Source organism: Melanostigma gelatinosum (assembly GCF_949748355.1).
Source record: "Melanostigma gelatinosum genome assembly, chromosome: 7".
Lineage (NCBI taxonomy): Eukaryota > Metazoa > Chordata > Actinopteri > Perciformes > Zoarcidae > Melanostigma > Melanostigma gelatinosum.
The window spans coordinates 8,188,088-8,204,051 of record NC_136640.1 but is presented as its reverse complement, the minus strand read 5'-3'; the positions used below and the strand labels follow the sequence as shown (position 1 = coordinate 8,204,051).

Here is a 15,964-nt window from a genome sequence, read left to right as displayed (position 1 = left end):
GCCAATCCATGCTGAGATGGGAATACAGTGTTAGGAGGACCTGTCCAAGTCATTTTGAAGATGCTGCATTTTGAGTGGATGTGTTCAAGTTATGCATATAAGTGGAAGCATGAGTGCGTACATTTAAGAAGCATTAAGAGTCATTTTTAATTGATTACATTAATACAAGATGCAAATATTATTTTAATACATGGAAGCCATGCTAGTATTTTAGCATTTCCAATTAAGCTTTGAATATCAAATGACATCTAACCTATTTGAAGTAAACTCATCAAGGTATTCATAAAACATGCAGTATTCCAAAAGGATATTTCAAAGCAAGACTAGAAAAGTTTTCGGGATTTTAGTTTTTATGAATTGCGTATTAATATATATTGCATGTACATGAAGTGTTTCTTCTCCCCATGCAGGACATTCAGTACACTGACATCGACTACATGGAGGATAAGAAAGATTTCACATATGACAAAGTCAATTTCACCGAGCTGCCTCAGTTCGCCGACTACCTTCATGCAAAGGGACAGAAATACATCCTCATCCTGGTAAGAAGCACTTTATTATAAGTAAAGCAAACTGTGTATTCGCACATTTACAGTAAATATATATATATATATATATATATATATATATATGTATATATATATATGATCCCACAATGTGTTATTTTTCTTAAATCGAATATGCAACACCAACACATGAACAGTTATTTTCAAAAGGCATTTGTGTTCTGTCCTATTCTCAAGTATATTCCTCTGCCCCCAGGATCCTGCAATAGCGACCAGTAGGAGGGTAGGGGATTCTCCATACCTCTCCTATGACCGGGGGACTGAGAAGAACGCCTGGATCACTGAATCGGATGGGAAAACTCCACTGTTAGGAGAGGTGAGCTGCATTTGTATGCAAGGGAAAAATGGAACATGCACAGAGATGCGGCAATACTCTTAGTGGCCCTTGATTAGATACTCAAAGATGCCCCTCCTCCAGATGGTAATCCCTCTTTAACACCATACTTCGATAGCATGCATGTCCAATGTCTGCAGCTTGTGTAAAAGGATCACCACAGTGATATTCCAACATATTCCCATGCCAATGTATCAAATAACGCAGCTTGGTCAGTGGCACTAGGCTTCAAACTATGGCGCTCTTTGTACCCCTCTTGAGTCAGATTTGGTCTTGTCAGTGATTATGTGACGCTGGTTACATGTATAACGGCTTTTCAAAATAGAATCGGTCTTCGCACAAAGTTAAGTTTCGGCACCAAAACCACTTGCTTAGGTTTAGGAAAAGAGGTCATTGACTTGACTACATACTGTACGTGACTACCACATGAGTCATGTGACTTGCGACACTAACGACTCACGTGACTATGAACTTTCATGACCAAATGTCAACTTTACCATTCGATTTGCACAGAAAAAAGGAACAGAGGTTTCCTGAACAGAAGTCCACGATTTGTTTGACCCATCCACCTCCCCTTCTACCTGCACCTTTTGGACTATCTTGCTCTTTAAAACGACATCAGCAAAAGGTATGCAAGTTCGAGGGGTTCACTTTCGGTTCCACTTAGCATTACAATTGGCAACAGAGATAATTGTAACAACCTTATCATGGCATTATTGTTGCCAGAAGTCTGTCTTCTCAAGAACTGCCAAACGGTTGGGAATTGCATACCCATGTTGGAAAATTATTAAAAATGTCCTATTACATTCACCGACTACTCTCTACACTATGTGGTTGCGTGGGAACTACAACATAGTGTTTTAATACAAATCTTTAGGTGAAGGGAAAATTGTGAGTATCTCTGGGCTTCTATGTGTAAATTATATAACGGTGGCATGCAGACACATCACCAAGCCATGCTTCCATTCCACTTGATATCAGTTGTAAAGGCAGGTGAAAGTGTTGTATTGTATAGACATGGTTTTATGGCCCATGTTTGCCCCTGAGCACCAATTGAACCTTGTATTGCACAATGTTGTTATGGTATAAGGTCAAGTCTAGCTTTTGTGAAATGAATACTTAAGATGATTCCAGGAACATTAAATCTACTAACTGGGGTACCCATAAACCCCAGAGGTACACCTTGCCATCTCACAGGTGCTTTATTCTGCATTCATATTCCCCACAACTTTGTCAATAATTTTGTTCTCAATTACTTCATATCATTGTTTTCTATTTCCGTTTTAATAAGTGCTTTCTAAAAATACTAATGTATTGGGTTCCTGGGAACCGAAGTCAAAACCACCCAATTCCGACTCTGCAGTTTTAAGAGATAAAGACTTTCATTGATACAGCTATTGATTGGCATGTACTTATTTGTTTAAAACATCTTAACACTCCGACGGCCCGACTGTACATCTGTGTCATGTACACAACTGCTTTGTATAGGTAGCGACTGATGCGACATATCTTTGGAAAGCTAAGATTCTTGTGATTTGATTTATGCAAACCATTTCAAGATACAATCACAACAGCAGGTACAATCAACGCCTCTGTCAGACCACCAACCAACAAACAGTTACAAAATCGAGGCAACTCACCAATGAAGCTTCATTTAAATCCACCCATCCATAATATTCCAACAAAAACGGTCTTGTTACATTGCCAAAGGTCCAGATGATCCAATCCAGTATGATCCAATCGAGTATGATATTTAGTCCAAACCACATTATTATGTCCATAAATACCGACGGACTGCTGTTGCATCATTTCAAATTAGCCGGCAGATATGCCTAATTATTTATATATTTTCGAACATAACTTCAGTTCGCATGTAAATTTTCCCGGTCTCTGTGTCTCAAAACGGCGGCTGCACTCTGACCTTTAGATTGACACCTCACCTAGACATACCCTTAGAAAAACATGTGTAAAATATTCATTTTTTGTGGTATCGTTATCAAATTTTAACTTGCACTCGGTAAGGCTTCATGCTGCGGTCCCATTGAGTTTCCCAGCTACTACATCCTAACTATAGTCATCTGCAGGGATCTGTTTGAAAAAATATATAATTTCTTACAGTAGTTTATTCTTGGGTATCCCCCAGTCGGTAGTCCTTGAATGCCAAATATGTTGGTAGGGTGATCAATTCTAATAATCTATGCAATACAAGGATATTAGCCTGAGGATATCCAGTGAAGAATCAGCATGAATTGAGTCAATTTGTAATGTTGGGCAAGAAAACTCGTCACATTATTTAGAACCTTGCTGAATCCATGACTAAAAAATCAAAACTGCCTTTAAGGTCCACTTTACAACAGAGTATTAGAGCCTTCGCATTGTACAATATTTCATGCAACATAAGCATAAACATATGCATTTGCTGTGTGTATGCAAGCATATGTGTAACTGGCTCTCCACAATGCCCTAATGGGAGTTCAAGCCTCCCGTATGTTACGTTTTGATCCTTCTCCCCACAGAGCACATGTTTAAAAGGCTCTCCCTTGTAGAGACAGGTGGGGGGGGGGGGGGGGGGGGGTTGAAGTATGCGGCTCCCATGCCTTTATGGTGTTGCTTTTGATTATGCACACGATTAGGCCCAGTCCTTCGGCTAATCGCTTTTTCATGCTGTTTATAACGGGTCAAACATATGCATTGATTCCACATTAGTGTTTCATCTTAAAATGTTCTGCATCGACGCACCACAGATTAGGTATGCAAGTGTTAGTGGGAGAGATAAAGAGAGAAGGAAGAAGTCAGTCTGTGAGTACATATAAGTATCCATTTCTCTGAACAAGAAGTGTGCTTTATGTCCGTGCACGCATGTGTCAGATTATAATTGAGTCTAATTTATTTCCATATGAAGTATGTGTCCTGGTTATGAAAACAATGGGGTCTTTGCAAAGCGACCTCTGCGGTAGACGTGTCGGTGACAAAGGAGATACAGAGACAGGCTGGGATTTATTCTGCTCTTAAAACAGCTAATTGCTCGCAAAGGATAAAAGCTTTTCCTGGTGGCCCATATGTTTCAGTGTACGGGTAAAATCATAGCAGGACATCACTCACACAACAAGCAAAGCAGCAAGGAGAGAAAAGAGGCTATCCGGGTTTAAAGGTAGGAATGACAGACAGTGACATGGGCTGAGAAAAAGGCAGGTGCGGGGAAAACAGACAGTCACAAATAATAGATTTGAGAGTAATGTACAGATATACAGACAGGTTGTCTTTCTGTGTGGTGGAGTGACAGGGAGGTACGTACACAGGAAGTCAGTCACATTGAGAGACAAGAGACAAAAAGTCAGACTATCGGGTAAACACAAAAAAGACGGAAGTATTTCCACCTTCCGTCATGTCTGTCACTTTGTTGGAGCGGAGGCATAGATGGGCAGACTGGAGAGCAAAAAAAAGACAAACAGACAAACAGACATAAAAAGATATACCACTACAAAAGCCAGCAGGTTTGTTTGAAGTGGTAACCGTGCTATCAGCATTAGTGAGCAGCTGGGGTCAGAAATATGGAGATAAAAGAAGAAAGAACTGATTGGAAAATGTTAGATTGCAACAGTGAGGGACTATCAATAAGCTCTGACCTTGGAGTTCTGACCACCTGCCCAAAACATCTGCCTATAAATCTGTGTGAGCACATAAGCATGATTCATGTCTACAAACTGGGTTGTAAAGTCATTGGCAGTGGAAGTAAAAAAAAAAAAAAAGGTAGAAAGACAGCTAGCATGGAGCAACCTTGAGATTTAATATCTACTGTGCTCTACAAGAGGGGTTCACACACAGAAACACACAGACACACACTCACGAAATCTCTGCCTTTCTCTGTGGATTAATCATTTTTCTCAATACATGTCGTTAAGGACGACTTCTAACACACAGTCACGTCTAGAGATTTCTATTGCATTATCGACTCCTCCTCTGCTCTCTTCTTCAACTCTTCCCATCTCTCTATCCCCTCTCTCTTTTGCCATCTCTCTCTCTCTCATCAATCCCTTCCTGTCCCGTACTTCAGCTCTATTCTGATATTTTTTTCTTTGTCACATCCACATCTTTGAGCCGTTTCTCTGACATTGCCATGGGCCTAGTTTTTGCTTCAGGGGAGCTCTCTACACCCACGCCTTCATGCTCCTTCATATTGTTTACCTGTACGATATTGTGTCGGCTTGATTCTCACTTAATCAAATACATGTTGCAGATGCTTTTTGAGATGAAATAAATAAGGAGAAGAAGAAACGAAAGTACAGCATTGTGCTTTGCTGAAACTGCAGTGGATACCATCAGTAGGGGAGCTCACATGCCAAACTAAAGTTGTCAGAGTTTTGCTCCAAATCGATTAAAATGTGCTTGTAAAAAAAACACATTTCTCACATTCTCTCCCTCTCAGGTGTGGCCAGGAGAGACTGTATTTCCAGACTACACCAGCCAAAACTGTATTGACTGGTGGGTTGATGAGTATGACAGATTCTCCAAGGAGATCAAACACGACGCACTCTGGATTGTAAGTCAATTTTAAGAACACATAAAATGAAGGTGTGTTTCCACTAATTAGCTGTTCGCCAACCCAAAATCCTGACACTGACATTATTCTGCAGCCAATTACGCACACACAGCGGCAGTGAGCTTACTTTTTCTTGTAATTTCTTGGTGGCAATTACTTCACTGTGGGTTGGACATTGGAGGCCAATACAGAGCACCAAACACAGGCTGACAAAAAAGCACAGGCTGGAATTCATATTAAAAGGGTGCTCAGCAGAAAATGTTGCTTTGGTTCATTCATTACTACTTCTGATTGCTGCAACACACACAAATTAACATCTTATTTCAGACACCAAAACACATCCCAGGTCACTTTGTTTATCCAAGAGGTGAAATAAAATGTAAAAATCAGAATCAGCTTATCGATTCTGATTTCAGAATCAGAAACTATAACAGTCTCCTTTTTAGTATATGATGATCACCTAAGTGGAAGAATCCTGGATACATAACACTGTTGGAGCATGTTGCAAATAATTCAAATGATAAGTTAAAATGATTATAAGTGTGACTTATGAAACAATGTCCTCCGATGCATTTGCAGGACATGAATGAGGTGGCTAGTTTCCAGAAAGGATCAAATAAAGGCTGTGCTGATAACAACCTCAACTACCCTCCCTACACTCCAAGTAAGACACTTTTATTTATATTTTCTACGCCATAATATTATTATGCATTTGCTTTTCTTGCACATTTTTGATATGCGCAATATCTATGTTCCAGTTTAGAGACATGTTTGAGTCTCAAAACGTTGTCGAGGATTGTTTGCCCTTGCATACAAACCAGTCATAAATCTACATATACCTGCAAAGATACAGAGGAAGTCATGGGCTTGCAGCTTGAAGCCCAACTGTTGTGCACAAGTTGATGAATCCGTCACAGTAGCGCATAAAGTAAGGTCAGGTCCAGAGGAAAACTCATCTAAAATAGCGGGTCCCCAGTGAGGGATTTTGAAAATGAGTCTTCTGCCATGTCTTTTATTCCGACTGTGTCCCAGACAGGATGATCATAACTGGAAAAGGCATGCTCCCCCGATGCCACCTTTTTATTTCACTCCTCCTTAGTCATCCTCCTTCTCCATTGCTCTGGCTGTCTCTCATTTCCTCATTGTTCACACTTCCTATATATATATATATATATATATATATATATATATATATATATATATATATATATATATATATATATATATATATATATATATATATATATATATATATATATATATATATATATATATATATATATATATATATATATATATATATATATCAGTGTCTCCCTTTCTTCTGTGCTGTTTCCCTCCTTTTCTCCCCTTCCATCGCTGTATCCTATATTTTGTATTCATTCCATGCCTCTGCTCACTTTACTCCAACCTCTTTACCGTCTCCATCTTTTTCGCTCCCCACAGAGATTCTGGATGAGGTGATGTACAGTAAGACGCTGTGTATGGATGCCAAGCAGGCCTGGGGGAACCACTATGATGTCCACAGTCTGTATGGCTACTCTATGGTGCTGGCTACTGAAAAGTGAGTACATTCGCAAGGAGTTTGGCCAACTCCTGCCGAGGACGCTAACTTGCTGCCACCCCTCCATGAGCAATGAGGCATTGGCAAACTCAAAGTGTGTTGTGTAGTGTCAAAACAGTGCGACACACACGGGATCTTTAACGTTATGTGCAGTAGAATCAGTGGCTGGTGAGAAATGGCCAGATAATAATGGAGCTGAAATGTAAAAAAAAAGGTGCAACAGAGAAATCTGTCAGTTCAGCGCAGCCCAGTGTATTATGCCCTCAGCTAAATCAAAGCCTGTGACTTTTTCAGACCATTTCAAGTCGTATCCCATGTGATAAGTGCAGAAATACGTTTTAATGAGTCCGGATCCCAGGGTGAGTGAATGAATTTCTCATCTGGGTCTGGCGCTGAAACAGTTTAAAAGGGCCCATTACTTACAGAAACCTACAGAGAGGCATCAATGTGATTATAAGATGTAATGATAATTATTTAGATATAGAAATTGATGGAGCTTTAAGCAGGTTAAAGTTGATTTAGGCTTTATTTATAGATACAGAGGCAGGACACTCAGTCAGTATTATTATTATATTAAATATAGTGGACTATGTGGACATCTGATAGTTAAGTGCACACGCTAGTTTGAGTACAAACAGTTGGCCTGTATCCCTATACATCCAGTTTAGTCTATGCATAATATCATGTGCATGCAAGGGGCACACCAGTTTGTGTATTTCCTACAATCAAGCTATGCAAATGCATGTAAAGCCCATTTAGTTACATAAAGTACGCTACATAAAGTTCGCCATGCTCGTGAAACCGTACTTGGGTGCCACACAAAAGATATTGTGATGAGTCAGGTGGGCCTAAAATACAGCTAATCTCTTTTCGTTTCCATCATGCAAACAAGCACAGAGTAATTTGAAAAAATGTGTAGCAGAGGAGGTTCACAGGAGCACATCAGATTCATAATCCAAAGACTGTAAATTGTAGATTCAAGGAAGTCTGCCTGGCACATGAGCAGGAGCTGCACAAAACACAGAGGTATAAAGGCTGCAGTCACATCCTTGGTAGAGGAGTTTCTATAGTCTCCAAGCCCCCAGCTAGTCATTTCACACAAGGCTAAATATGGCTTCAGTTGCCAGAATCCTAATATGCACTAATGGTGATGGTATGGGAAATTGCAATTACTAAAGAAATGCAATGCACAGCCTTTGATGCAGATTTGATTAAATGCTATTGTAACCTTTCAGGTGTTAGTGTTTTCCTGACCGTGTCTGCAGAGGAATAGAGTATTTCACAATAAAAAAATATTATGGCACAGCATTCGGTACATTATTTAAAGTTCTTTGTGACATCTTAATAGGGAGAGGGGATATGGTTTGGTGGCATCCAGCAGTGTTCGGACATCCTTCATGATGGAGAACTTAGATTGATTTCTGGGTCACAAGCCGGAGGAGCGAGCAGACAACGAGGCACAAATATGGAGAAATGAGAAAAGTCCCAGTCAACACAGTTGCACAAAGACACACACACCGTATGAAGGGAAACATAATACGAACATACACATGGTACACAAACACACAAGGGCACATACACATGAAATGCAAGCCCTCTGAAGTCCAATTGGTGACTCACTCCTTTGGTACTCAAGCTAGCTAATCTTTACTTTGTCTCCTTCCTCACTTCCTCCCTTATTCTCCCCGTCCAGAAATTAAAATATTTTATTGGCAGGAGACACATTTCATAAACATCATCAGGGTTCCGTATCGTCATGGAAATCAATGTGGCTTCGATTTCCCTTTGCAAACTAAATAATAATAATGTACACTGGGGAAGAAAAAATAAAAAAATAAATAAAAGTACAACCCTGGCTTCGTCCCAAAATCTCTCTCATTCTACTAGTGAGCATGTATGTGTGTTTGATCAGTTTCTCCCTTGTGCTGCTGGAGTCACCCTCTGCCACTGTACCCGTGTCTTTTAGTCACCCTAACAACCTTTTTCTTTCTCTCCCTCTCTTGCCCCCCCCCCCCCCACACACACACACACAGAGCTCTGCAGCGTGTGTTTGGAGAAAACCGTACTCTGATGTTGACCCGCTCCTCCTTCCCAGGTGTGGGAAAATATTCGGGTCACTGGTTGGGGGATAATGCTGCCAACTGGAACGACATCAAATGGGCCATCCCTGGCATGCTAGAGTTTGGGCTCTTTGGGATTCCCTATGTGAGTAGTAACCCTCCACAAGGGCAAACACTGTTCATATTATGCTCAAGGTAAGTGAGTTTGACAGGGAAACCAGTTTCTACCTGGATGCCATGACAGGGCTGAACAGGACTGCAAGGAGTAATCTCTCTTCAGCTTTTCACTTGGGCTACAGATATAAACATTGCGTCACAACAGTTGAATGTGGACCTCCTTTTAAGCCTTTGTACTTATATTGTCACCACACACTCGCGGGAGAAAAAGTCTTGTTTTGATTGATTTGGTGTGGGTAAAAGAAAAACTCGAGGCAACCAAGAGCTCCTTGCAGTCGGTTCATTTTGCGCAAACATCCATTAACGAAGGCACATTTCACTTGAGAAGACAAAAACACTGTTCAGTATGTAGAGCGCTTGTATCACACCAAAAGACCTTGTAACTAATCAAGTCGTAGCTCTTATTACGCGTTTCAGTTTAGTTAACATGTAGTTCTGGCATTAGTAACTTTCAGCAGCTAATTGAGATCCATGTTCAGGCGCAAGCATGAAGACAGGAGGGCAGGCAAGAAAAAGTGTCTGGAACAAGATCCATTCAAATGTCTAGAAGAACACCGGTTCCCTTTGTGGGAACACCACCTCGTTCAAAAACGAGACTCAAAACACACACACACAGCTAGTCAGTACCCAAGTGTGCTCGATGTACTTGCATGCAGTCCAAACACAGGCAAGAAAACAGCGAAGAGTCGAACGCACACATACCTCCATAACTGTGCACGTCAGGTGGTCTTATAGATGCCAACTACATCCTGGTGGGACTGCGTCAAACTGATTTTAGGTTATTCCACACAAACACACACCAAAGAGAGAGACAGAAAGAGAGAGACGGCGAAATAGGGTTGGGATCGATTGCCTCCCGTTGAGTCCGTTGTAAAATGTGGCCAGTAGTAAACAAAAGAGAGCAGGCAGTCTCTGTGGACTGGCCTATGTTTGAAGTCTCTTTCTTGGACTCCATTGTGCAATTAATGTAAATAAAGATCACGTCCCACATCTACTGTCAGAGTAAATCTTGACTGAATTGAGCGGACATCAAGAAAGCCATTTTAAAAAGGACAAATATGTGTTCAGCTATCACGCAAGTGCCCCTTTTTCACAAATGCAAGAGATCTGTTGACCTCAGATGCGGTTCGGTTACTTTCTCAAGACGCCTGGATTGACATTTACAATAAAAATGGAACTACTTTTTATTTCAGTTCCAATACACATTCTTTAACTGGAATCCACAGCACCCTCTTTTTCTCCGAACGCAAGATTCAAAACACACCAAATGTAACATTAAAGATATTAATAGAACTACACTGCAGGTTCTGGCTGAATGTCAAGCTGTCGTCCCCTCCTGCGTTTCAGATCGGGGCTGACATCTGTGGATTCTTTGACGACTGCAGTGAAGAGTTATGTCGTCGCTGGATGCAGGTGGGAGCGTTCTATCCCTTCAGCCGGAACCACAACGCTCAGGGCTACAAGGTACCGTAAAGGCATTCTGTTCTACAATTCTTCTATTCGACTGTCAGTTTTAGATGTGTGTATCACACGGCTATTGTTTGGTCTAAAGTGCTGCAGGGTATACCCTTCATTTCATAGCATTGCACATAGGTGTTACAAAATGCCAAGTGGTAAAAAATAGAGACTTCGTTCAGTATCCATGGTGATTGTCATCATACCAGCGCTGGTAGAGCTGCGTTGTGAAATAAATGTGCTTCTGTAAGCTTTATAGTAGCTGGACATGCAAGGGTTTGCAGCATCCATCCCTTTGACTCCATGCACACCGCTTCATAACCTGCCTTGCCTTTCGTTCACTGAGCTATGATTGTACAATCGCTGTTCAGGAAAGGGGTTTGTCAAACAGTAAATTAGTTCAAGTTTGTTATTTTTAAAACATTTTCAAGGCCAAAGCAAACCAGGTAATAAAAATAATAAAAAACAAAACAAAACCACCACTTCTCAAAACTGCACAACTCATTTCAGACATATTGTATAGTTGTTTTTTTTCATTTTTATTGTAATTTTCATCTACTCAAATTAGTTTCTTGATTGTCTTACTTTTTTCAAATTTTCTTTTAAATCCAACTCCGAAAACTACTTGGCAATAATAATCATAACACTAATCATGAAAATCAAAATGAGGATAGAGTGATATTCATGGTTATCTTTAGGAAACGCACTATAAATGTAAATGTAAGATTTAAAATGTCACAGAGAGACACAGAAAAAGCACCCACTGAGCCCACAGTGTTCATATTGATCAAACATACTGAGCTAGATGAACAAAGTCTGTCTGCGGCATTGAATAGCGTGGAAATGTATGTTCTCACAACATTCTTCATGTGACATTTCCATGCTGCAAAAATAGCACAGCATTAAGGTAATGCGGGGGGGGGGGGGGTGTTAGATGGAAGAAGGTAGCGGGGGGGTTGGGGGGGTTATATGCAGGAGGACAGGGACACGAGGATGATGAATCTGAAGTACGATTTCCATTAAACGAGACAGCTAACGTGTGACCTTTGCTTTGCCCTAATCATGGCTCTCAACACATGGCCATGCAGGCCAGTCCGAACACACACACACACACACACACACACACACACACACACACACACACACTCCTCGTCACACTCTCAGAAGTACCGAGGGCGTAAATGATTAGCCAGATGAGGGGAGCACGGCCTGTTAGCAGCTAATCACCCTCTCAACTCTCATCGGAATTAAATCATACTTCTGTTTCTTTCTCGCACACTTTTTCTCCTTTATATTTTCGCTCATTCGCTTTGTAAACGCTGCTTTTAGATTAGTCCTATTTAAAGTTAATTTCCATTTGAATCTTTATAACTACAGTTTATGTCCACTTATGAATGATTTTGTGATGTAAAACGAAATCAGTTCATTGTTTTTCTTCTTAACCTTTCTCCCATCAAACCTCTCTTTCCTCTCACTCGAAATCCGGCTCCCCATTTCCCTTATCTGCCCTCCAACTTATTCCTTTTCCCGTTCAAACAAGCTCTCTTTTTCATCTCCGCATCTCTTTCCCTTTTCCCCCCCTGTGGATAAAAGACAGATCTCTATTTCCCATTCGTGCTTCTTCCCTCTCGTTCATCAACCCCATCCCTTTAATCCATCTGTCTATCTCCAGCCCCAGGATCCAGCAGTGTTTGGTGCCAACTCGACACTGGTGAAGAGCTCTAAACATTACTTGACGATACGTTACACACTGCTGCCTTACCTCTACACACTCTTCTACAAAGCCCACACTACAGGAGAGACTGTTGTACGTCCCGTCATGCACGAGTAAGTCATTCACAATATTGTAAGTTCACGGTCCTCATGATGTCAGACAGGGACACTCAAGGAATTGAACATTTACAGCAAATGGTTATACAGTTCGGTGGAAAAGGCTCCGTTGTTTGAGGGAGTTATCGCAGACTTAGTTAAGGAGTCAGCTGAAGGAGCCAATACCCCTTATGTGACCGTTAATCTTAGTTAAATCCACAACATCACATAGGAGGAGGTTGGGGACACCACATTTTTTTTGGTTAAGGTGTAGACATACATAATAAATTAATAAACAAATGTCAGTTGAAACCGCACATATTCAGCAAAATAGCAGATCGCAAACAGCCAGCAGCAAAACATCACTTGCAAGCACACAGAGGCCATGAATGCCAATAATTCATTCACATCATAAATTGAATCATGAACAGCAACAGCGGTGCAGCAAATCCGAACGCAGAAATAACTCACAGCAATGCAGCCTTGGCTAGCTACCGGCATTGCCAAGCAAACACAACCATGAAGCAAACAGCAGCATTCACTTACCTTTGACCCTGGTCCAGCGGTGAGATGAAATCCGGTGTGTAGTCATCCATAAGGACAAGAACAGGCTACGGTCAGCTATGGCAGCAAACGCGTTGACATGAGCATAATTAACAGTCACAGTCTTAACGTGCACGCAATACACCTGCATGAATATGAGGGGACGTCACTGGTCACAGAGTTGGGAATGAGCCAACCTTTGTAGTACAAACCACTGCCAATACAAGTGGAACTTCAGTGCTCTGCCTGAACTGACTTCACGCTTTATTTAGCACTTTGGGATGCAGGATTATATTAGATCTAACAACAAACTGTTTATTGTATTATTATCGTTGTTAAAAAGTTGTGGGAAGAAGTAATTCACAACAGGATCGTTTAACTGTTAGGCCATGGCAGGCCTTGGAGAAAAGAAAGCGTTTGTGCATTTTAAAATTTAAGCGTAAGCTGTGAGAGTTTATCCCCTGAATAAACACGTGAATGAAGATTAATCTTTGTTATATCACATTCATTTAAGATTGGTTGGGGTGGAGCAGATCGCTGTTGAAGCCAACAGCAGCCAACAGCCTCCTCTCCTCTTCACACAAACCACATAAGCAATCACCAGGAGTTCAGCTTGACCAAACAAAGCATTCTATTGTGATCATCCGTTTCCGCATAGATGAGGATAAAAACACCTTCTAACCGCAGGGCAAAACATGGCCAAAACTAATTCAGCCCCAACTGAACGAATCATTTTGGACGTTAGCACCAAGGCAAGCACTTGCCAGACACCATTATGACATGAACTCATCTGCAACATGAACTTCATGTTACACATTCATTGCAAAATGAACACACAGATTTCAATAAAAACGCACATATTCAGCAGCATTGCAGAATGCAAATAGCCAGCAGCACAACATCACGTGCAAGCATGCACAGGCCATGAATGCAGATAAGGAACAACAGCACCTACCTTTGACCCCGGTATAGTGGCAATGTAGTTAGATATGCGGTGACTGGTGAGTAGCCTCGTCTCCCGACATAGTCCCCGACATCCCACAGCAAACACAGCAAAACTCAGCTTCTCGGCATCTGAAGTGACAGCTGTCTGACAACCAGCTGAGTCGCGTGCAGAGAGCAGCAGCAGAAGACGCGCAGTGTGCACCGCGATTATTTACTCCACTTGGAGAAGCACAGACTGCGTGAGGTAAACTGTGGCAGCAAACGCATCACCGTGAGGATAACGAGCAGACCAGCCACAGGTTGTAAGGCCCGCGCGCTGCACACCTGCATGCATGTGTTAGCTGGAAATGAGCTAATCATTGAAAAGCATACAAACAGCAGATGCCAATCAGTATAAGCGCGATTTCAGTGCTCTGCCTGAACACACTTCACGACCCAAACTACCTTAAATTTGCACTTTTTGCGCTTAACCCAGTTATAATGCAGTATTATAATAGACTAATTAAAAACGTAATTTCCTGAGATATATATCTATATCCTGACTGCTATGCATGTTTAAATTGTCCAACTATGGAAACTATGGCTGTCAGAAATATATGGTGATGTCATGAGCCGAGGCAACGTTCCTGCATCTAAATCACAGGCTGCAAGCTTAAGTTGACCACAACATGTATTTTTTTTATTTCATTTTCACTTTGTGAAATTTGAAAACTATTGATTCTTATATTAATTATGAGGGTGGAAACAGTAAAAATGGACTGCCTCAAAGGTTGTCAGTGACAATGCAGGTATTTGATAAGAGACATGATGCCTTTACACAATGATTGTAAATGTTTTTATTTGCAGGAACATGATTAAAAACAGATCTAATTGATTATATACTCTTCTTTGTCATTCCCAAGATTCTACAACGACAATGCCACCTGGAAAGTGGATCAGCAGTTCCTCTGGGGAAAACACCTGCTCATCACACCTGTGCTAGACCCGGTCAGCCAACACACAAACCCCAAATAACAGATACAAACATGCTGTGGTCCTTCACATGCATGCGCTCACTCAAAATGCACTTTCATGACCGTATATCTCACATCTAGACACAGAAACTACCGTCATATACAGCTACAGTACATATGGAAATGTACATGTAGTACATAGAGAAATGTGTCTTGCAGATGATGCAGATGAGATGATCAGTTACTCTCTCTCTCACTCACACACATACCGTGACCTCCGCTGGGAAAACATGACATGGGATTTTCTTTGTTGCCCTCCCCTCCTCTCATCCCTCTTTCTTCTCTGTTTCATATCCTCCCTCTTTTCTCTCAACTCTAATGAGAGCACTGACCTCATTACCAGCAGATTAGAAGTGTAGATAGAAGTATGTGTGTTTGTGCATGTTTGTCTCAGTGTTTGTGTGTGTGTATGCGTGCACCTGTGTGTACTAGTAAATGTGCGTGCCTGTATGTGCATGTGTATTCATGCATACACAGCGATTGCGGTCATGTCAAAGTGGCCTGATTAATAAGCAATTTAGCATGGCCTCTTGTGAATTACAGACTAGTGGAAAGCGAATTGGATTCATAGTGGGGCCAGGGATAAAGTAGCTTCAGTCAGTGTGATTGTGGAAAAGTTTCTAATACAAGAAGTGGAGGGTTTATGCTTGCAGTGCCGCATGGCTCGAGTTGGTCTGAGGGGAAGGCACAAGGCCATAAGGTGACTATGCAGGTTGTAATTTGAATAAAAATGACATACAAAATAAATTAATAGCTGTTAAAAGTGCACCTACTTTGGGTCCTTTCAGAGCAAGAGCCACAGCTCAACTGTAGTGAAGTTGTTAACAGAATGGGATGAAGAGAATTCCATTATAAGTGGGTGTTTTCGGGCCTGGCATCAATTATGACCAACCACCTGTTTATTTTCTCTGTAAAAGCACTCTGCTCTGCGTCATCAAAGTACCCTGATTGTCATGGT

At 41.2% G+C, this 15,964-nt stretch overlaps 1 protein-coding gene across 1 annotated transcript in view; it reads left to right on the top strand.

The window, feature by feature from the left end:
* The window catches only part of si (sucrase-isomaltase), a 62,171-nt gene that overhangs the window by 10,019 nt on the left and 36,188 nt on the right, over nt 1-15,964 (top strand). Inside the window, exons 11-19 of the mRNA XM_079271239.1 lie at nt 411-542; nt 763-882; nt 5,327-5,440; nt 6,020-6,104; nt 6,887-7,004; nt 9,038-9,209; nt 10,589-10,705; nt 12,369-12,523; nt 14,896-14,980. Coding sequence (XP_079127365.1) covers nt 411-542; nt 763-882; nt 5,327-5,440; nt 6,020-6,104; nt 6,887-7,004; nt 9,038-9,209; nt 10,589-10,705; nt 12,369-12,523; nt 14,896-14,980 — 1,098 coding nt within the window. The remainder of the gene's footprint in view (nt 1-410; nt 543-762; nt 883-5,326; nt 5,441-6,019; nt 6,105-6,886; nt 7,005-9,037; nt 9,210-10,588; nt 10,706-12,368; nt 12,524-14,895; nt 14,981-15,964) is intronic.